This window comes from Leiobunum rupestre, chromosome 2, assembly GCF_980474605.1.
Source record: "Leiobunum rupestre chromosome 2, qqLeiRupe1.1.hap1, whole genome shotgun sequence".
NCBI lineage: Eukaryota > Metazoa > Arthropoda > Arachnida > Opiliones > Sclerosomatidae > Leiobunum > Leiobunum rupestre.
In genome coordinates this window covers 72,932,222-72,957,069 of record NC_143385.1, presented here as the reverse complement: position 1 = coordinate 72,957,069, position 24,848 = coordinate 72,932,222, and the positions used below count along the sequence as shown (strand labels likewise).

The 24,848-nt window shown below is 34.8% G+C and overlaps 1 protein-coding gene across 14 annotated transcripts in view; it reads right to left on the bottom strand.

The window, feature by feature from the left end:
- The window catches only part of LOC149958979 (CUGBP Elav-like family member 1), a 570,682-nt gene that overhangs the window by 117,528 nt on the left and 428,306 nt on the right, over positions 1-24,848 (bottom strand). For 13 of the 14 annotated variants that reach the window (XM_090166351.1, XM_090166352.1, XM_090166353.1 and 10 more), the window contains one exon: positions 24,300-24,348. In XM_090166351.1, the coding sequence (XP_090022477.1) occupies positions 24,300-24,348 (49 nt within the window). Of the gene's footprint in view, positions 1-24,299; positions 24,349-24,713; positions 24,800-24,848 lie in introns of those variants that run through there. The other variant, XM_090166356.1, reaches the window with a different exon arrangement.

Sequence of the window (24,848 nt, the reverse complement as noted above, 5' to 3'; positions counted from 1 at the left end):
CAATTTCCACCAAAGTTCCCCAGCATCCAATTGTTACAATTTCCACCAAAGTTTCCCAGCATCCAATTGTTACAATTTCCACCAAAGTTTCCCAGCATCCAATTGTTACAATTTCCACCAAAGTTTCCCAGCATCCAATTGTTACAATTTCCACCAAAGTTTCCCAGCATCCAATTGTTACAATTTCCACCAAAGTTTCCCAGCATCCAATTGTTACAATTTCCACCAAAGTTTCCCAGCATCCAATTGTTACAATTTCCACCAAAGTTTCCCAGCATCCAATTGTTACAATTTCCACCAAAGTTTCCCAGCATCCAATTGTTACAATTTCCACCAAAGTTTCCCAGCATCCAATTGTTACAATTTCCACCAAAGTTTCCCAGCATCCAATTGTTACAATTTCCACCAAAGTTTCCCAGCATCCAATTGTTACAATTTCCACCAAAGTTTCCCAGCATCCAATTGTTACAATTTCCACCAAAGTTTCCCAGCATCCAATTGTTACAATTTCCACCAAAGTTTCCCAGCATCCAATTGTTACAATTTCCACCAAAGTTTCCCAGCATCCAATTGTTACAATTTCCACCAAAGTTTCCCAGCATCCAATTGTTACAATTTCCACCAAAGTTTCCCAGCATCCAATTGTTACAATTTCCACCAAAGTTTCCCAGCATCCAATTGTTACAATTTCCACCAAAGTTTCCCAGCATCCAATTGTTACAATTTCCACCAAAGTTTCCCAGCATCCAATTGTTACAATTTCCACCAAAGTTTCCCAGCATCCAATTGTTACAATTTCCACCAAAGTTTCCCAGCATCCAATTGTTACAATTTCCACCAAAGTTTCCCAGCATCCAATTGTTACAATTTCCACCAAAGTTTCCCAGCATCCAATTGTTACAATTTCCACCAAAGTTCCCCAGCATCCAATTGTTACAATTTCCACCAAAGTTCCCCAGCATCCAATTGTTACAATTTCCACCAAAGTTCCCCAGCATCCAATTGTTACAATTTCCACCAAAGTTCCCCAGCATCCAATTGTTACAATTTCCACCAAAGTTCCCCAGCATCCAATTGTTACAATTTCCACCAAAGTTTCCCAGCATCCAATTGTTACAATTTCCACCAAAGTTTCCCAGCATCCAATTGTTACAATTTCCACCAAAGTTCCCCAGCATCCAATTGTTACAATTTCCACCAAAGTTCCCCAGCATCCAATTGTTACAATTTCCACCAAAGTTCCCCAGCATCCAATTGTTACAATTTCCACCAAAGTTCCCCAGCATCCAATTGTTACAATTTCCACCAAAGTTCCCCAGCATCCAATTGTTACAATTTCCACCAAAGTTCCCCAGCATCCAATTGTTACAATTTCCACCAAAGTTCCCCAGCATCCAATTGTTACAATTTCCACCAAAGTTCCCCAGCATCCAATTGTTACAATTTCCACCAAAGTTCCCCAGCATCCAATTGTTACAATTTCCACCAAAGTTCCCCAGCATCCAATTGTTACAATTTCCACCAAAGTTTCCCAGCATCCAATTGTTACAATTTCCACCAAAGTTCCCCAGCATCCAATTGTTACAATTTCCACCAAAGTTCCCCAGCATCCAATTGTTACAATTTCCACCAAAGTTCCCCAGCATCCAATTGTTACAATTTCCACCAAAGTTCCCCAGCATCCAATTGTTACAATTTCCACCAAAGTTCCCCAGCATCCAATTGTTACAATTTCCACCAAAGTTTCCCAGCATCCAATTGTTACAATTTCCACCAAAGTTCCCCAGCATCCAATTGTTACAATTTCCACCAAAGTTCCCCAGCATCCAATTGTTACAATTTCCACCAAAGTTCCCCAGCATCCAATTGTTACAATTTCCACCAAAGTTCCCCAGCATCCAATTGTTACAATTTCCACCAAAGTTCCCCAGCATCCAATTGTTACAATTTCCACCAAAGTTTCCCAGCATCCAATTGTTACAATTTCCACCAAAGTTCCCCAGCATCCAATTGTTACAATTTCCACCAAAGTTCCCCAGCATCCAATTGTTACAATTTCCACCAAAGTTCCCCAGCATCCAATTGTTACAATTTCCACCAAAGTTCCCCAGCATCCAATTGTTACAATTTCCACCAAAGTTCCCCAGCATCCAATTGTTACAATTTCCACCAAAGTTTCCCATCGTCCACATTTACACCAAATGTTCACCATCAGCCAGGTGTTTTATTTTTCCGTGATGTTCCCTGCCTTTCACGTTTTATTAGACCAAGGCTTAGTTAATCCGTTCTTAAGCAGCACATTTCGCTAGAAACGCTTATTATTTTTGGAAAAACTCGTTACGCACTAGCCGACTAAAGCCTTAGGTAAACAGATCTATATGCGGGTTAAGGTCAACCGTCAGCGCGAAGAAATGCATCCACAGCAAGATGGGAATTTAAATTGTCAGCGCTCAAACGCCTGTCTCAATCGTCGGCTTTGAACAGATCTTCACCTTAGCTGACAGCTACAATCGACGAGTTGGTGTCCGTATTTGGACAACTGAAGGCGAGACAACCCGCTTCTAAGCAACTCTAGATCGATTCATTCGTGTATATTAATTGAAATACGCATTGAAAGGTAGCAAAGGCTACAGCTATCGATTTTGTAGCTATTTAAAGGAATATTTCAAATTATACATTGGCATTTTTTTAAAATTAAATCTTCATTCGTATATCAGAGAGGTTAAACAAATCGCTCTACAAGTTTAAACAACAACGTCGACGTTCGAAGATAAATATTGTTTAAAATTGGTTAAGCGCGCTTTCAGAAAGGTTCAGTTGCCGGCTAACGCACTCAAGTACTTGGAAATCGAATTTTAACAAATTGTACATCTTTAGCTAATACACGAAGTATTATAAACGTTGTTCCGGGTTCGTACGAAAATTTCTGATCTAAAATCCCTGAGTTTTCCAGGTTATCCCGGACCAATTTTTGCCAATATTCCTGACCTTTTTGGTTATATTTTTGGACATTTTTTTTATTATTTTAGGTCACAAATTCTTTGCTAATGTGTGGTTTGATTGACTAACTAAAATCCCCGACTTATCCCTGACTTTCAACTAAATTATTTAAATCCCTGACATTTTCCCTCCATTTCCTGGTTTTCCAGGATATCCAGGCTCTGTACGAACCCTGTCGTTTGAACTAGGGATGCACCGATATGGGTACAGCCAATCTTATCAAAGTTATCTATCATAACAGTAGTGTACATGATAAAATCATTGTAAAAGACGGTTCAGACCACCGTCATACCATTTTATTCTAACTTTTCATGAAAAAAGTTTACAAGAGCATATCCGAAAATGTTTCTTTTCATTTTACTTAAAATATTTTCTATCACAAATGAATATCGTTGCTTAAGCGAAACCGATATCTGCCGATACCGATACTAAAACAGGCATTATGTATGGATATGATGAGTGTTGTCGAAATACAATTATTCATTTCTTCGTGAGTCCGGGTGTACCGCGAATGTCTCTTTGTGTACTCTGACGACGTTATTGTTTCGCTATTTTGAATTTTAGCTTCCTGCGCTATTAATAGATGGCAACATGCTCTCCGGTAAAGTCGTTTTATTTCTAAGAATCTGATAGATTCATTGCCATTTGTAATAACAAGGGCCTTAACATAATACAGGTGGCAATGATAGAGCCGACAGTCGCCTTGAGATAACCTCAACGCCATTGCTAACTTAACCAATATTTCTAATATATAAACTTAATAGCTCGTACAGTTAAAGTTAGAGAGCGCGCGCATATTTTCGTTGAGCTCGCGCGAAAACGCACGAGACCCTCTGCACGGAAATATTAGGAAGTGCGCGCTCCAAAACATAACTCTTTTTACACATGTATGCGTGTATATTATTTTATAGAAAGAACAGCTATTGTTTCCATAACATATAACAGAAGTAATAAACCAAAATCTTAATAAGGAATAATTTGTATATTTCAAAATTTGCACTCTTCAGGGGCAAACTTTCCGAAAACTCATAAATTCCCCAGTTTTCACACAAAAATATTTAATTTCCCTGACATTTTCTGATATTTCCAGGTCTGAATGAACTCTGTGGTTTACGAAATTAATATTTTGAGAAGTTTTAGAAGTTTGGCGCGGCAAAATTTAATATAATACTCCAGAGACATTCTAAAAGGTCAGTTCTATCCTGTTGAAAGTTTTAAATAAATGCTATTGTGGTTTTGGGGGTCAAACCTTTTTGTTTCGAACTTTAGCGCGAGAGCCTCGCAAAGAAGCCGCTCCCGCGGGCGATTTGGACTGGTATTATACTGCGAAAGATCCTTTAAACTGATTAGAATCTAGCTGCCACGCGTCGCGAAATTTAATACGAAAACTGTTTTTGGTAGCCCTTCAGGCTAGCTACAGAATTCGTATCTACGACAAAACCAGATAGCCAGTTTTACAACGTAAGAAATAAACAAGTAATTTATATTAAATTTTAAATTTTCATAAAAAATTTAATTTAAATAATTTTTATTTAATAACCAGGAACAAAATTACATAATTTTTATTGTACCGAAAATTCAAAATTTAATATTTAGCACTACACTATTTCAATAATTTTTGTAGTTATGAAAAATCAATTATTTAAATAAATATTTTGGTGTAAGCGTGCTCCCTAAAAAATGCGCAATGGAACTTTTTAAAAAGTTAAACAAGACAGGATTGAATGCCAAGTACCTCCCCCATCGCATGATGACTTGAACCTAAGGTGGTGCCAAGGGTCATAACCCAGCCTAGCTAATTCTATCTACCGACTATTTAAATTTAAATCAAATTCTATCTACCGACTATTTAAATTTAAATCAAATTCTATCTACCACCTATTTAAATTTAAATCAAATTCTATCTAGCGCCTACTAAAATTTAAATTTATATCTAATTCTACCTAGCGCCTACTAAAATTTAAATTTAAATCGAATTATACCTAGCGCCTACTAAAATTTAAATTTAAATCGAATTCTACCTAGCGCCTACTAAAATTTAAATTTAAATCGAATTCTACCTAGCGCCTAGTAAAATTTAAATTTAAATCGAATTCTACCTAGCGCCTACTAAAATTTAAATCGAATTCGATCTAGCGCCTAGTAAAATTTAAATCTAATTCGATCTAGCGCCTAGTCAAATTTAAATTTAAATCGAATTCTACCTAGCGCCTAGTAAAATTTAAATCTAATTCTACATAGCGCCTAGTAAACTTTAAATCTAATTCGATCTAGCGCCTAGTCAAATTTAAATTTAAATCGAATTCGATCTAGCGCCTAGTAAAATTTAAATCTAATTCGATCTAGCGCCTAGTCAAATTTAAATTTAAATCGAATTCTACCTAGCGCCTAGTAAAATTTAAATCTAATTCTACATAGCGCCTAGTAAAATTTAAATCTAATTCTACATAGCACCTAGTAAAATTTAAATCTAATTCGATCTAGCGCCTAGTAAAATTTAAATCTAATTCGATCTAGCGCCTAGTAAAATTTAAATCTAATTCGATCTAGCGCCTAGTAAAATTTAAATCTAATTCTCTATTTCCAATTTTTTAAAGCATCAACAACCTTGGTTTACAACTGTTCAACGAAATGTAGTCTACTGCGGGGTATTCCGGATTCCTCTCTTCGTGCCTTTTAGGCCGCGGCTGAAATAAAAGGGGAGTAGCGGAGCGGAAACTAAATAATACGTTAAGACAGGTTCCTCCGTTCGCTTTCTGCGTGGCGGAACAAGAAATAACTGCGGAGGACGCTTTGGAGTTAGATAGACTATTCACTTTCAATTTAGGTTTACCGAATAAAATTTAAGAGCGAATTACCGAACCGGGGCAGACGGGCCTTCTGGGATGGAGACCCCGAAATAGCTCGGGGGGGGTCTTTGCCGATTCGAAGCGCCGCTACCTGCGCTCGAATATTCGCTTCAACAGCTCGATAAATGATTATTCGTTAAGCAACGGAAGAGTAAAGGCTGCTTTACAATACCAGGGTACAACATTTCGTCGCCGTTAAAACAAAACCACGTAACTTGAGATACGTGGTTTTGTCAAAATTGACATATTTAGATTCTACACCCCAATTTACGTATATAACGTTAAAAACATTAATAGGTTGCAATTGGATTTATTTTTTTAAATCGAGAAAACATTTAAACGTATCTTTGATATTCACAACGCATTTCGCGCAAAAGCACGTATCTTGCTTTTTTTCAGCTCCTATCTCACTTCATGACGCGAAACCACGGATCTCTAAAAATTCCCCTTTAGCAAAATATTTTTAAATTAAAATCCTCATAAATTCAATATTGAAACGGCGACGATTTCCGGAATTATATTTCCTGGTTTTCCCTGTCCAAATTGCCAAAATTTCCCTAGCCATGTTTGTAGGATAAATGAATGTTTGGAAGTAAAATCTTGAAAAATACTGATTACGATTTTTTTAATAAATCTTTCAAAAAATTATTTGCCTGATTTTTTCAGGTATTTTAAAATTCCCTTACTTTTTGGGACAATTTTAAAATTCCCCGACTTTTCCCTCACCTTTTAGAAACATTTTTTAATTCCCTCACATAATTTAATTTTTCCGTTGCATGCTGGGTATCACAACTTATTGGGAATGCATACCTCTACTTGGAATGCTTATCGCGGCAGATTTTCGTCTCGATGTGGCTGACTGTTTTATTGACGTCACTATGGGAACTTGAACAACAACGTGAGAGGGGAGCGCGCGCAGAGGGGATTTTTTTTTATCTCGTAGGCCATGAGGTAGGATACGCATTCCAAGTAGAAGTATGGATTCCTGAGCTTATTAATTATCACATTTTCCTGAATACCATCATCAAATCTTTCTCAACTTTAATTTATAGAGTAATATTAGCTACTGATTTTGATTGGTAAGCTTTTTTGACTTTTGCGGGAAAGCTTAAACGCGATTGAAACTGGCTCCAATTTATTGGCAATAAAGAATATTGGGTATTTTAAATCTTTCGAAAGCAATTAGGCGGTGTAACGGGGGTTCTGATTTTAAAACTAACCCATCAAGAATCGCATCCGCCAGAGTAGGGTAACCATAGCAACACCGCAAAAATCACGTACGCCGAAAGAAGGGGAGGAAAAAAGAGCGCCTTAACGAAGAGAATACGCCACTTCAGAAAACGTGAATGAGCAAACGCGGCGACTGAAGCGCCATCTACTATCAGTTACAAGAGAAATGCTTAGTGAGTAATTTCCATCGATCTCATATCTACGGAGGAGCTAAGAATTTGTACTTTGATGAAATTGAGTACAGCTTTTAGCCAGTAGGGTAGCCCGGATTTTGGTTTGGAATAGCAAAAAAAAACAACAATTATACGTAAATTTTTTGAAGTACCGAAATCTCTTGATTTCTTCCCTGAATTTTACACCCATCTTCCAATCCCCAGATTTTTTCCTTTTTACAACTCCTTGAATTTAAGACTTAGAATTTTCGAATTTCCCGATTTACACCCCGATCGAGTTTTAGACCCATTTTCGAAATTCCGGACATCTACCCTGAATTTTAGACCTAGTTTCTAATTTCCTGATTTTCCCTACCCTGAACCTTAGGTTCATTTTCGAATTTCCTGATTTTCCCTACCATGAACCTTAGGTCCATTTTCGAATTTCCTGATTTTCCCTACCATGAACCGATTTACCGCCTGAATTTTAAACCCATTTTAGAATTTCCTGACTTTTCCCGACTTTTAGACCCATTTTCCGATTTCCCTCTTGATATTGCGACCAATTTTCAACTTCCTTAACTTAAGCAAATTATCCCTTTACTGTGGCAACCCTGTTTATGTAGCAAACCGGCATTTCCGGCTCGCTTTACGAACAATCGGCAGACTTTCAGTTATTCAAAGGAGATCTGGGCATCAATATAATCGCTCCCAAAATCCTCAACTTCCTAAACCGACAGCGCGATAGGAGTGGTGAAAACGAGAAAGTCAAAAATCAAAAGACAGCCAGCGCCGCGTATCGGCGTCGAAGAGACGAATACTAAAGAGAGGTTCGGATAATCGCCGGCAGAGGGTACGTCGCGGATTACGTAATAAAGGAGAAGCCCTCCGCGATATCTCGAGTGGCGGTCGCCGATAAAACCGCATTCGGCCAAAAGAGAGTGGGTCTCCGCCATTAAATTACGCTTCAACACCCCCTGTCGAGTGCGACCGGAATCACAGTCCCCCCCACCAAATTTGCGGCCCGCGCTGGGGCCTTCGAACACTCGCTATCTCCGCGAAATAAAGCTTTTTAAGAGGCTGCTCCGATTAAAGACGCTTCAAGCGAACCAAAATAAGAGCCTAGGACTAATTATACCATTTAGCGTCACCCCAATTTCCCCCCCCCCCCCGCATTCAAGTAAAATGCGACCCCTGTTGGTAGACATTTTACTAAAACTGTTACGAAAATAATTTGTCGAACTGGGCCCTTTACCTCTGCGGAGTAAAATTGTCGGGAAACGGTTTGACATTAAAAGGCAATGGAATGAAATGCAATGGACACTCGTGAGGGGGGTTAAAAGTGCGACGAAATCGGAGGGAACATAACTACCTCGTAAATCTGCTTTTTCGCTCGTTAAATACACACGCATTGGATTTCGGCGGTTAACCGGGAATTACTGTTTTGTGGATCGATTACATCAAAGCAAATACCGAATGACACTTAAAGGCTGCTATAGGCAATTTTATGAGCCGTTCACGCAAGTGTGAAAGGAGCTAAAACATTATTTACAGGGTGCATCGGGAAATTTCTTCGGAAAAATAGGAAATTTTCAGATTGGAGCTTATGACTCCGATAGACGAATTTATTTCCAAAACTGACAATTTACAATTTTAATCAACGTTATTACGTTGATTAAAGTAAAATTAGAAATCAGGGTTGGCTAGATTAAACCATGGTTTAAATCTATGTTTAAACCTGGTTTTTTTTAAACGTTTTTTTAATTAACTAAAAATTATTACAAAATGTTTGCACATTTTCTTACCGAAATGATGACGTTTCTAACACATTTACCATGTGACTACATTTCCTATATTTTCTATACATTCCTATAAATTCCTTAGGTTTTCAGATTTAGTATAACCCGAAAACATTCCGTCGTCGTGTACCCTTCTTCGTCACTTTATATTAGCTACTGTTTTTCGATAAGAATCCTTATTTTTGTTCATGCTTTTTCTTATATTTTCGTTTAATTCGCTTGAGAATTTCCCATTTTTTCTATAAAATTTTCGAGGCATTTTCCTGGTCACACACAATCAAAAATTTAACTAAAACCAAAACTTCGTTCTGGTGAGACTTGTAAAAAAACGAAACTAAAACTTTGTTCTGGTCACGTGAGACTTTTACAATAATACTCGTATTAATTCTTAGTTGATTCGTATTATGTATGCACGATTAACGAAAAGCGAAAAATAGATAAAAAATGAAGCGATAAGTAAATATTTAAAATTATTTTCATAATTTATCTTATTTTTCCAGAACTTCTATTTATCCGCAATAGAGGGCACTGTAAACCAATTAATGTAAAATCCTCCTCATTCACCCAAAACAGACTCACATTTCTATTACTGGTATAACGTGGTAGCGCAACCTCCTAATAGTTGAATAACTCTGGTGTAACCGTGTTAAGGATATTTAAATGCTGGCTGAAATAAGAGTTATTGTAGGCTTAAAATATGAATAAAATATTCGCTATTTCCATATTCAACATTTCTCTTGTTTTAAATATATCATTTCAAGATGAAAGATGGCGCTATATTTCATAACGAAAGAAACGAAGATTAAATTTAAAACCGGGACTAAACCCAACACGGGGACTCGCAGTCTGTTTATAAATTTATTACGCTAGATGGCAAATGGTGCCGCCATCTGTTGTCACTTAAGTAATTACGAAAATTATGTACACCGATTAGAGCCGTACAGTTAATTCTACTAATTTCACGTTTTCTATAGGATTCAGATTACAATTCTATAAAATGTCTATAGATATTTTGGTCATTTTTTCTATATGATTTTGATTAGAGTCTGCAATAGAATGTCTATAGATAATTCGGACATTTTTCTATACGATTTCGAATACAGTATGTAATTGAATGTTAATCGACATTTGCTAATTTCTATGGAATTTCTGTCTTTGTTAATTTTTTGAGGATTCCGATCACAGCTCTATAGAATTCCTATAGAGGTTTGGCAACTTTCCTGTAAAATTCCGATTACAGTTCTATATAATTCCTATAGAGAATTGGCCACTTTCCTATAGGATTTAGTTTTACAGTTCTATTGAATTTCTGTTAAGGTTCGGCAACTTTCATATAGGATTTCGATTACAGTTATATATAATTTCTATAGAGGCTTGGCCACTTTCCAATAGGATTTCGATTACAGTTCTTTAGAATTTCTATAGAGGCTCGGCCACTTTCCAACAGGATTTCGATTACAGTTCTTTAGAATTTCTATAGAGGCTCGGCCCCTTTCCTACAGGATTTCGATTACAGTTATATAGAATTTCTTTAGAGGCTTGGCCACTTTCCTATAGGATTTAGATTTACAGTTCTATAGAATTTCTATAGAGGTTTGACCATTTTTCTATAAATCATTCTATAGAGTAATTGTTATGCCATAGAAATAAGACCAAAAGCTATAGAATTTCTTCAAGTTCACTGAATACAGATCTGTAAAATCCCCATAGCAATTTCAGCGTTATTTGTATCGGACTAAAACCAAAACTTGACAGAATGGTTTCAGAAACGTATCGTAAAGTTAGCGTTTTAGCAGGTGATGTGGTTTGATACTCACGCAACGTCAAATGTACATATATATAGATCAATTTCAGTTTCACCACTCTGATATGCAGAATACGAAGCTAAGGGGTTTCAGTACGTGGCCTACCGTAGGGAGGGTTTGCAAAGCACCCCGATTTCCCCCCACCAAGGGTTAGTACTACTCGCCAACATATCGATCATTTGGGGCTGCTAACTTTCGGGGGCAGCGGAGGATCTGGCGTATAACATTGTTTCGGCGTTGAAGTGAGCTGGGCGAGCGCCCACCCCTCTTGGGTGGGCTAGCTTATTGGAGGGTGGTGCGTTCTCTTTCGCGCGTTTTTCTAATTGATTACTTTGATGGATCACCTTCTAATTTCGAAGGGCTACTTCTTAACCAAAGCCTCCTTTGCCGAAAATGTAACCAATAACGGGATATTTTTCCTTTCATATAACCAGAAGTAAATAGAGTATTTTAAGATAGAAGTATCTAAGAACGTAAAAGTATATTTTTTTAATTTTTTTTTGTAACAATATTTGATAGATATATAAAATGCTATAAATGTATAATATGCAACTAATAACGGGATATTTTTCCTTTAATATAACCAGAAGTAAATAGCGTATTTTAAGCTAGAAGTATCTAAGAACGTAAAAGTTTATTTTTTTAAGTTTTTTTTGTAACAATATTTGATAGAAATATATAATGCTATAAATATATAATATGCAACTATACGTGATATTTTTTCCTTTAATATAACCAGAAGTAAACAGCGTATTTTAAGATAGAAGTATCTAAGAACGTAAAAGTTTATTTTAAGGTTTTTTTTATTACAATATATGATAGAAATCTATAATGCTATAAATATATAATATGCAACTGCACGGGGTATTTTTCCTTTAATATAACCAGAAGTAAATAGCTTATTTTAAGATAGAAGTATCTAAGAACGTAAAAGTTTATTTTGTTTAACTTTGTAAAAATATTTGATATAAATCTATAATGCTATAAATATATAATATGCAACTAATAACGGGATGTTATCCGTTAGTACAACCAAATAGAGTTGTAAATCGGAAAGTTTTCCTGAAAATTACAGAAACCTTTTCCGATAAAAGAAAAAAAACTAAGTTTTCATTCCATGATTAGCGAAATATTGTTCGCAAATTTAAATTTAGCGGCATTTTCCGACTCATTTTTTCGAATCCAAAAGTAAAACTAAACCTTGAGACTTGTTTAGAATTAAAACCCTTAATCAGTAATATATGTTCCCTTATTTTATTTCAATTATCTGAAAATTTACAGCTCTATGACCAAAAGTATATAAAAATATCTAAGGACGTCCGTAAAAATTCCCTTATTTTTAATTTCGTACAAATATTTTTTTAAAAATTCCTTAGGAATTTATAACATTTTTTTTATATCGCGAATTCTAAAAAAACCCTTAATTTTCACAATCACAGGGGTGACCACAAAAGACTAAAAGAATCTGATAAGAAAAATAGAAAATCTGTATATATAAGTATATAGTATTTAACTACATTTCTTATCGCAAATCTATACGAATACTGGAATTTCATTAACTGACATCTATGATACCAGAAGTACATAATGTCTATCTTACAAAAGTATTCAACTTGGAAATGAGAGAGAAACACGAACGATGCAATTTTAAATGAGAACAACTTTCCCGTCAACGCACGGATGCGTACACCAAAATTTACCACATGTATTTCTCCCCCTAACTATGTTAAGCGTACAAATAATATAAGCCAAATACTTCTCTTCTAAAAGACGTGCTATATACTTCTGTTATAAGAAAATCCATACAGCTTCAGGGAAATTCATAGATAAACATTACCAGTTACTACTACCAAAGGCTATGAGACCCGTCGTATTTCGTTCCTGTAAGTATCAGGTTACGTCGATTTCTTAAGTAGCTGACCGCTTGACCCCTCTCTTCCGATCTTATTACTTTGTGTGGACGTCAAATCAATTTCAGACATGTTTTTAGTGTCTTACAACAAAACAGATGTTTCTTTCTTGGTAACAAAACCAGAACCGATATTTTCCCTTTCAATTTTTGACGAAGGATTTTTAGCTTTTTAGGTTTTGTTAAAAACCCGTTTTTTGGTTTTTCAATTTTTGCCAAAAACATTTTTTGCCTTTTAAATTTTGGCGAAAACCGGTTTCTTTCCTTTTCAACTTTTGCCCAAAGCCCATTTTTTTGCCTTTTAAATTTTGGCTAAAACCGGGTTTTCGCCTTTTCAACTTTTGCCAAAAGCATATTTTTTGCCTTTTAAATTTTGGCGAAAACCGGTTTCTTTCCTTTTCAACTTTTGCCCAAAGCCCATTTTTTTGCCTTTTAAATTTTGGCTAAAACCGGGTTTTCGCCTTTTCAACTTTTGCCAAAAGCATATTTTTTGCCTTTTAAATTTTGGCGAAAACCGGTTTCTTTCCTTTTCAACTTTTGCCCAAAGCCCATTTTTTTGCCTTTTAAATTTTGGCTAAAACCGGGTTTTCGCCTTTTCAACTTTCGCCAAAAGCATATTTTTTGCCTTTTAAATTTTGGCTAAAACCGGTTTCTTTCCTTTTCAACTTTTGCCAAAAGCTCATTTTTTTGCCTTTTAAATTTTGGCTAAAACCGGGTTTTCGCCTTTTCAACTTTTGCCAAAAGCAAATTTTTTGCCTTTAAATTTTGGCTAAAACCGGGTTTTCGATTTTTCAACTTTTGCCAAAAGCATATTTTAACAATCAAATTCCCTGACTTTTCAAGGTTTTCTATTACCATCTCCGTGCAGTGTCGTACTGTTTGCGTTACTTACGATACGATTTACTCTGACATAAAAGTCGGTACAGTTAACAAATAAAACATGCTATGCAATATTTATAGCCGTATTGATAAGGTCATCGCACCGTGTGGGCGCAAGCAAAACGCCGCACTGTCTCTGAAGCAATCTAACAAGACATCCCAGACGCTCGGAGAAGGGTGGGTGGCTTTGATACGGCGGAAGGGGGGGGGGGGGAATGAACAGGGCAGTGTTGCCAGACGTACAATAATTATTGTACACGTCAATAATTTTGATACGATTGTTGGGACGTACGATAAGTTTTCGAATGCGGAAAAACTTACAATTATAAAATGTTTTAGTTAAGATTGTTTTATTTACTAATAAATTTACACTAGATATAGCTTTGACCAGCTTTAAAAGTATATTAACTGATCATGTTTAAGGTAAGCCACCAGGTATAGCTGAAGCTAGGGATGATTGGCGCTAGTTAACTAACTACATTTATTAAGTTGATACTCCCTTTAACGTCAGTATTTAGACCAACATCAATTCCAACATAATTTTAATTTACGTGCTTTGATGCGTACGACAATTCAATTTCTAAATTAGATAATTTTCGGGTATCGATACTATTAATTATATTTTCTTGATCTGATAACGCTGCCACAGTTCATATTCCATTTAACGCGTATACTCCCGACCATTTTCAATCGTTAGATAATTTAATTTCCAAAATCCCTACTATACATTTTATTTTCTTGATCTGGCAACGCTGCCAAAGTTCATATTCCCATTACCGCTAATATTCCTGATTGTAGTATTGTAACCCTGATGACCACCTAAATAAGCCGAAACTACAGTTTGCCTCAGATTCAAAAAAAATATTGTGTAGAATAAATACCGGTGGTTTTATAAACAAAAAGTTTTGTGTAACGCACAATAAGCTATAATAACTTCTAGCTGATATTCGGGCACAAGTAGCTTCTATAATTTATAATAACTTCTAGCTGATATTCGGGCACAAGTAGCTTCTATAATTTATAATAATTTCTAATTAATATACCGACCAAATTAAAATATACCAAAAGCACGATAATTTTATTTCCGAATTCGATAATTTCCCGGCGTCGATACTATAATTTGTATTTTGCGAACCTGGCAACGCTGCTACCGATGCCGTGAGTTGACGCTATTTTTGACGAAAACCAGCCAAACAGGGGGAGAACGGTGCGGTAATTTGGTAATGGATCCTGCCACGAAAATATATACATATATTCCCAGCCTGCCCATCCTAGTCTATCGGTTGCGATTTTATCCAGGAGGCTACAATAATCGGGGCGAGGATACGCGTAAACCAGAAGCCCAGGAACCAAAACAAAAAAGCTTTATTTAAATTAAATACTAAACGTTCTGCGGTAACGCATCGAAAAATATCACTCATTTTTTATATCAAAAATTATTCTAATTCCAATCGAGTGGGTTTGATTTTATTGACCTAATAATCAGCTAAGCTAAAAGGAGCCACACAACCAGGCTTAGAAATAAGCGGTGGTCACTGGGTCAAAGACCAGTTTATTATTTGCTCGGACCAGTTTTTTTATTAAAAAGCTAGGGGTTCACTGGTCCAGTGTCCAGTTTATTAATTAAAAATTATCTACCGTATTATTAACCAACTGGTCTACGTGACCACATAAATAATTCGAGAGTTGGGAGTCACTGGCCAAAAAGACCAGTTTAGAAATAAACCCTTATTTCCAAGCCTGCACACTAGTCAACTAGTGATGACCATTACCTGTGACCGGCTGAAATTGCGTAGGAGGGTGGTGGGAAACCATTCATGCCACGCGAGCCAACAGCTCGTTACCCTTACTTTTATCATAAGTTAATAATGTCTCATACACTTATGCTAGTATATGGAAAGGGGAAACCGAAGAGCTCGAGAGAAAAGCCCTCTAAGCAGCCGGGAGAGAGACGCATTGTAACCCGGCTACCTGAATTTATTATACATTACTATCTTATATTATAATTATTACATATTATATCTTATATTATAACTATATTACATTATAGTATACCTTATCGTATAACTATTAAATTATACTACACCTTATCATATATATACTTATATTACATAATATATTTAATTATATTACATTATACTACGCCTTATCTTATAACTATTAAATTATACTACACCTTATCATATATATACTTATATTACATAATATATTATAATTATATTACATATTATAGTATACCTTTTTACATTATACATTATAATTATATTACATATTATAGTATACCTTTTTACATTATACATAATCTTATATTATAATTATATTACATATTATAGTATACCTTTTTACATTATACATTATAATTATATTACATATTATAGTATACCTTTTTACATTATACATAATCTTATATTATAATTATATTACATATTATAGTATACCTTTTTACATTATACATTATAATTATATTACATATTATAGTATACCTTTTTACATTATACATTATCTTATATTATAATTATATTACATAATATATTATACCTTATATTATAATTATATTACATAATATATTATACCTTATATTATAATTATATTACATAATATATTATAGCTTATATTATAATTATATTACATAATATATTATAGCTTATATTATAATTATATTACATAATATATTATACCTTATATTATAATTATATTACATAATATATTATACCTTATATTATAATTATATTACATAATATATTATACCTTATATTATAATTATATTAAATAATATATTATACCTTATATTATAATTATATTAAATAATATATTATACCTTATATTATAATTATATTACATAATATATTATACCGTATATTATAATTATATTAGGTGGCAAAGATATGTGCTAGGTGTATGTGTAATGTTTAAAAAAACCCATGGCTAGGGAAAGAAATACATCAAGAGGTAGGCCGGGAATAAGGGAGAGTAGATCAAGCAGCGCCCCCTGCCGGCAGAGAATGAGAAGGGAGATCCAATTCGAACGGCCTGATCATAAATTCTTCAATAGATCTCCCTCTGGCCAAGATTGAGTAGGTTCAGTGAGATGGCGTCCAACGCGCATGATCCTGACGGTTATCTGCATTCGAACACCGCAATATTTGAATAATTAAATCAAATTCTACCGCCTTTTTCCATATTGCACGAGGGCTTTTGGTCTACGAAAGTTGCGGGATGGAAATCGTACGCGAATAAAAATATTCTTCGCGTTCTAAATATTAAAAAACAAGGAAACAAAAATATATTTTTGTAATATGAATCGTGTACCCGTGTGTTTTCTCAGATTGTTTATTGTTAGTAGTTATTTTAGTTTAAAGAGTGTAATTTAATATTTTTAATATTTTTGGAAATACTACTGAAATTAAATACTATTATAAATAATTATAATTGAAAAATACAGCAATTCCAAAATTCTTAGTTATTTTTTTGTAACGAGATGGCGTTGGGAGCCCAAAATGAATTAAAATGACAAGATAATTAATTCGAGGAATTTAAGTAATATAAATTATTTGATATAAAAAGGAGATAAAATGTTCAAACTGAAAATAAAATTAACAGAAAAAAATGTATCTAAAATATATGCGGAAGCGAGATTTGAACTCATGCCCGGTAGATTAACAGAGCGCGTCTTTAACCATTACACCGGCCTCTTCATTTTAAAATTCCATGACTTTACCCTGACCTTTTGGAAATATTTACAAATCCCCGGACTTTTTCCTGACCTTCTGGAAACATTTTAAAATTCCCTGACTTTTCGCGGTCGTGTACGAACCCTGAAGTGTATCCCTTTCCAGATAGATATCCCATTCTTACAGTTTACAATCCCTTTAAAAATTGATTTTCGAAATACCGCAACAAATCCAAGCACCTACGATATAAATCAGGAGAGATAGGAATCAAACCTTTATCGAATTCGGGGAAGCGGGTAACTTCGACCCCCCCCCCCCCCTTTGCAGGCCTAAAAATAAAAAGTAATACCCCCCCCCCCCCCAATGTGTCTAAATGAGGTACAGGCGATGGTAGAGAAAAAAGTTTCAACGCAGCTAATGACTTAATCAGTGGAAGTAAAAGAAAAAAAACAGGAAGCGGCGGCGCCTAGCGGAGAAGGAAGGCACGAGAGCGATTACAGCGCCATCAAAAATCGGGCTTCCCACATCAGCCCTTTTAAAACTCTACAGTTTTCTCCAGCCGTTTCAGCCTCGGAAAGCAACGAGTACGTAGGCCACGGACGCCTTAGCTTTCCACTGACTTTTGGGGAAAAAGAGTTCCTCAACGTACGGCTCTAAAATACCCGTTTCACTTGTCAGTGCGGAGAAGGGCTATAAAACTGAATAGAGTAGATAACATTGGCGGAGGTTTTAAGGACGGTTCGGATATAGAAGCTCCGAATTTGGCGATAAAAGTCACGCGCTCTCAATAATAAAAAAAAAGTTTTCTTCCCCCTCCCTCCCTCTTTCCTCGCGAGCGCACGTGCCGTCGGAATTCCGAAGAGCGCGCGCGCTGTTCTATTCGGGGAAGAAGAACTTGAAGGGGCTGTTTTTTCCCTTTTCTCTTTACGTTTCTTTTTCTCGGTCCCTTTCATAATGAAGTCCGAAGCCGAGCGCTCGCGCTTTTCGAAAGTGCGCGTGCCCGTCGGAAGAAACAAGTCGGTCGGAGGGGCAGGGTAATAACACAGACGCACTACTGCCAGGAATGTATTTAATCCCGACTATAGTTTTCTATAGACTTTCGATTACAGTTCTATAGAATTTCTATACATATTCTTATCATTTTCTATGGACTTTCATTTAGAATTATATAGAACTTCTATACATTCTGATCATTTTCTATGGACTTTCGATCGACAGTTCTATACAATTTCTATACATATTCTGATCATTTTCAACGGACTTTCATTTACAATTCTATAGAATTTCTATACATATTTTGATTATTTTCTACTGAATTTCTATGCATATTTCGATCGTTTTCTACTGAATTTCTACGCATATTTCGATCATTTTCAATCGAATTTCTACGCATATTTCGATCATTTTCTATAAACTTTCGATTACAATTCTATAGAATTTCTATACAGATTTCGACCATTTCATAGGATTTTAATTCCAGTTCTAGAGTATTTCCATACAAATATTTTTATTAATTTTCTATAGATTTTTTACATAACAGTTCTATAGACTTTCGGTCACAGTTCTATAGACTTCCAATACATATCCTAATAATTTTCTATAGACTTTCGATAATACTTATATAGAATTTCTATGAATATTTACCGCGTTATGCGCGGGGGTGATTGGCGCTCGTTATGGTAAAAGCAAATCATATTGTGTTAGCAGACGGTAAGATATTAAGAAAATCTGACCATCAGTTAAAGATATTTTTAAATAATTTCTTATTTAAGAATTTTTTTGAAATAAGTTATGTTAAAACCGGTTATCCATTAGATCTACTTTCTAAATTTACAGCCCTGATTCTAAAATTGTGGGTTTATTAATTTGGTGACTAATTATTTAATCATATTTATAGCTTATAACAAGATAAAAACAGAAAACTCGAAAACAGGACGGGTTTTTAGTCAAATGAAGGAAATTATAGGATAAATTCCATTAAAATTACAGGAAAATATAGGGCTTAAGTACTTATGAAGATAAAATCTATGGCTTTATGGTAGAATTTGGTTTAATAATTGCCAGTTGAGGGAGATAAAATTTCTAAAATGTAGGTATATTTTGATATCAGAAGATATAATTGCAACACAGTGGCGTGACTAGGAACTCCGCCCCCCCCCGCGAAAAAAGACTCTGGGCCCTTTTAAATAGCACTGATTTTTATCATAAACGTTTGGGGGCCCCTTAGTTCTCAGCCCCCGCTATTTACGCCACAATTGAAATCCGAAAAATTCCACAAATGTAGGAAAAAATAAGGAAATAGCGTAATTATATTAAGTGAAAGGAACACATTGAAAATATAGGAAACAATTAAAATCTAGGACGTGTAGTCACCCTGCTTATTATCATAGGCCTACACTTTGCAGAAAATATTAACTAACACCCAATCTTAATTAATAACATTCACACAAAAAAGAAGTTTTTTTATATAATAATCTGAAATTAATGGAAGTTATTAGAAGGCATTTTTATAGAACTTTTATTTTGTTAAATTGCTTTTTAATGCTTTTCACATTTTCTAGCGTGATTGACTTTGCCTTTAGCAGGTTTCAATAAACTTTATAACATGTTTCCTAGGGATCGGCTCTTGCATTGCCACCTGCATTTTGATTAGGCCCTTGTTATTCGAGATGGCAATGAATTTATCCGATTCTTGGAAAACACGACTTTAATGGAGAGCATGGTGCCATCTATTAATGGCAAAGGGAGATAATACTCAAAATAACGAAACAATAACGTCGTCAGAGAACCATTTATAATTATTATAATTAATAATAATAATAATCCGCTAGGCTAATACCCTTGGCACCACCTTAGGCCCAAGTCATCGAGCGACTTTTAAAGCCTTTAATTCAGGTGGCCGGGATACAACGCGTAGGAGGGTGGTGGAAATTGTATTCTACTTAGTGGAATTTTACCTAAATTATAGGGAAATATCACTCCGCCATTGTGGGGGGAAATTTTTTATCAAAAGGGAAATGCACGTCATACTGTAAACTTCCCGCCGCGCAAATATCCTAGTGGTAGGCCAACAGCGGAACACGTTGGCAGGATATTTGCGCGGCGGGAAGAAAACTTAAAGGAAAACTGGCAGAAAAATCCTAGGCCTTTAACGTCGAGCCGACACTTACTTTAAACTGTCTACGAGCTAACACCAGATCTCATTTCATAACATTCCTCTAAATCTACCTACAAAAAAAACCCATAGGTGGAGGAGGGTCATAGTGCAATAGCGTTTTATTTCGTCCGTAGCAAAAATAAAAGATGTTTTCCTTTGCAGCGGAGTCTCTTTGCGATAGAAGGATTATAAACAAAGCTAGGCATACTCTGTTTCCCAAAGAATACGGCGCGTGGAGGAGAAAAAGGCGAGTAGGGGCCACGGGGAAGGGAGGGCCGACAAAAGATCAAAAACAATGGCTAGCGTAGAAGGGGGGGGGCAGTTAAAGCTAGCCCCCTTTGGCGTCTATCGAACGAAGCGAACTGATTGATTTTTCAGTCCGTACTCCCCGAGAGCTGAGGGAATAAAAACAATAGAAGATACAACAACAACGTAGAAGTACTAAGAGTACTGTAGGATACTATACAGTCCGTTCTTGGAGCAAAGTCCGGATTCCTACCCAACCCATAAATGTTATATTAAGTCTCAGGGCTTAAAAAAACAAACCCCCGACTTTCCCAAAAAAAGCTTCCTCTCCCACGTCCCCCAAAAAAGGCACCCTTTAAAGAATGGACCATTCCACGGGTTTAAGGGAGGCCGGATTGAACCGGCGGCTCGTCGAAGTACTAAACATCGAAAGAGTAAGGGGTTTAAACCAAAAAAAAGGGTCAAAATTCGATTTAGAGATTTTTGACGATATGAGAGAGGTGCCCAGCCCATAATTTTAACGCGAGCCAAAAAGTCCGAAAATAGGTCAAACTATAGGTCAAGCCCGATTTATATATTTGGGTCACTTTTATTTTAAGTGAATTAAGGTATCGGACCACGCCCCTAGATAGAATATTAGAACTAAGTAACTGCGTATTAATAGCGTTTAAAGGATGTAGGGGATTTAAAACAGCTGAGGATCGATTACTAAATTTTAAATTTAAAGCAACTGTAGTACCTCGATGTTCTAGTAGATGTCGTTAATGGTAGGTAAGTCCGATTAAGTGAATTAGCGGGGTTGCCACAATATTGCAGATTCAAATTCCCTGACCATTATGGATTACCAATAATCGTTAAATGCCAAAATTAAGACAATTTTCAACATTATATTTGACTTAATCAGAAGCCAATTAAAGTTATTCGTGTGATATTTTCACAGATCTTTTATGAACTAAATAATAATAGTAAAATTACCTTCAGAAAATATTCCATGTAAAAATAGGAGAACAGGTAATTATAGGAAGATATTTTAAATATGGTTCAAATAATAAAATTTAAAATATATTATATTTACCGCGTATGATTTTTATATATATAATGCAAGGTTGGCCAAAAATCGTATTTTTTCGAAAAAATAAAAAAAATCGATTTATACGATAAATATCAGATTTTTTTTTATAATTATCCAACTTAAAATTCGATCAAATTCAATTTGGATAGTTGTAAATATAAATACAGCTTACAACCTGTAAGTATTGCTTTCAAATTCAACTCGTGCTGCAAAATTCCGCTCAACATGTGTTGCCAACTTCATTTAATTTTAAATTTTTTAATTTGATAATTATCATGATTTTTTCGATCAGAAAATTATCGATAATTATCATGATTTTATTGATCAGAAAATTATCGATAATTATCATGATTTTTTTATCAGAAAATTATCGATAATTATCATGATTTTTTCGATCAGAAAATTATCGATAATTATGATTTTTTTCCACAAAATTATCGATAATTATGATTTTCTTATCAGAATATGTTTGATAATTATCATTATTTTTTCGATCAGAAAATTATCGATAATTATCATGATAATTATCCATCGATAAATATCAAACTACCCTGATGTAATGTATATTTTCTGATTATTTTCAGATTGGAGCTTGGGACTCCGATAGTAGACAAAATTTATTTCCAAAACTGACAAATTAGAATTCTCGATACCGTTATTACGTTAATGAAAATAAAATTAGAAATTAACCTTCGACTATGAAAATAGAATCACTTTGATCGAAACCGCCCAAAATGTCTACTACTCTTCAAAGACACAAAAATAACAAAACAGTAATAGGGTTAAGGAAAACGTTTCATGGACCCAAAAACCGTTTAGGGAACCCCAAAATAAATCTATAGGTTAGGATAAGACAGGGAGGGAAGTGGGGGAGTAAGGGTTGAGATAAATGGTCGATTAAAGGAATGATATTCGCGGCATTTGTGTCCCTGACAGAAGCGAGATTTCTTTGGGTGGGCGGATAGTAAAGCTAGCAGTTGGGCATACGCCCCATCACCATTTGTCACCAGGGCATACGATGCTGCGCGCGCTAATGGGGAGAAATGCATGCCCTATTGAATCAAAATAGAAGAAAAAAGGGTAACATCTAAGGGCTGATCGATCACTATCAATTTCAAAGGAGGCCCTCTGCAAGTATCCAAATCCTACAATAAAATAGTTATAGCTCCAAGTTATCTTTTCTACATTACATTTCAGCAAATGGGTTTAAGTAAACTATGTCGCAAACAACTGGTAAATAATGGTGATAATGATAGTAATATATTAAAATTATTAATATAATTAATTTATTTAATTATTAGTCTTAATTTAATTGCTTCATAAAGATTCTATATATGTTTTTAAAAAATATAATAATCAGGGTTGCCACAGTTTTTTTTCATACTCAAATTCCGACTTTTCCAGGAATTCCAGGTAATAATAAGAATAATAAATCAGCTACGTTAATACCCTTGGCACCACCTTAGGCCCAAGTCATCTAGCGACTTTTAATGCCTTAAACGGGTGGCCGGTTTACAAAGCGTAGGAGGGTGGTGGCAAGACCTTCCATGCCACTTTTGATGAAATAAATGATAATCATAGAATTTGTCATATATCTAGAGTAAAATTAACTTAAAAAAGTTTCAAGATAACATTGAATTCCTGGACTTTTCCTGAATTTTTACAAATTCTTAAAATTCCCTGACGTGTGACAACCCTGGGGAACTTCACTGCAAGGAATGTTTATATACCCTGCTATTATTAACTATTCAGGGACAAATTAAAAATAAATTTTAAAAATAATAATTTTTAAAATGCTTTAAATCCAATATTTACTAGCTCTTAAAGAAAAAAAATATCTACATTATTCACCGATTTCAAAATAACGTTTATGCATGAGGCAATACCTTTACATTATGAGGTGTAGCAGGCTTATTTACCTTCTTTTATACCCTAACATAGCTCCATATATTCACCCGCAACATAATTTTAAGATATACCAATAGTAAAAATTACTAAGTATTTATTAAATTTTAAATTTTCTTAGATTTCAATACCAATTACTTGGATGATATTTAAATTTAAAAAGTTTAGCAGGGCTTTAAAAATATTACCCTATGTAGCCTCTTAACTATAACAAATTCAGATTGAAGCACCTATTTTATAAAATATCCGAAAATATCATACCACGCTTTCTCTTAAACAATTAGTACAAGACTATAGAATTTAAAACAACCCGAAACTGAATGAACACCAACAATTTGGTCTCCATTGCCAGTCACATACTTTAAAACACTTATGCACACAAGAAGTTACTGATGATATAATAGTACACTAAATACTGTCACATAAGGCGAAAACTATTCGCTAGTTTTGGAGTAATTTTTTAGGAAATAGCGAGCAGCTTCAAAATACAGTTTGGCTGTTATACTATGGAAGAAGTTGGTAGTTTGGGCTAAAAGGTGTACTCTTTTCGTCCCAAAGCGAGCGAATAATTTTGGCCTAGTGTCTTACAACAAAAAGCGTAAAAATACCAAACACAGGGACTCACCATTTCGGTTCTCACTATCAGCTGGTTTCATTTGAATCGGATGATGCATCTAAATAAAGAAATAAAAAAGTTATTTTCTCACGTTACTAACAGTGCATTACACAAACAAATATTAAATACAAAATGTTGGTGACATTTATTGACAATTGGCATAGGCTAAAAATGGCAAAGGCTGAGTAATAAGAATCTAAAAATTCCTATTTAGGAAATAATTAATTTTTATTTTACATTTCAGTGGTAAAATAGGCACCACCATATCTACTTTCGCATTCAAATAATTGTATCAAACTCAAACTGAAGCAATTAAACTAACAATTAATAGTAAAATAAGGCTATTTATAAATTATCTTAAAATTTAAATAGTATAAAAATAGTACACGACAGATTAGGCCTAAGATAAACGCAACAACTTACATAAGGTTTTGGAAAATTAAAAGGCCTCCTATTCTTCATATCGGTTAATTAACATCACACTAATACTAGGCTTATATAAGCTCTAACTTAAGTTCGTGCAAAATTAAAGTAGTATTTGCACAGAGAGAAATCAGC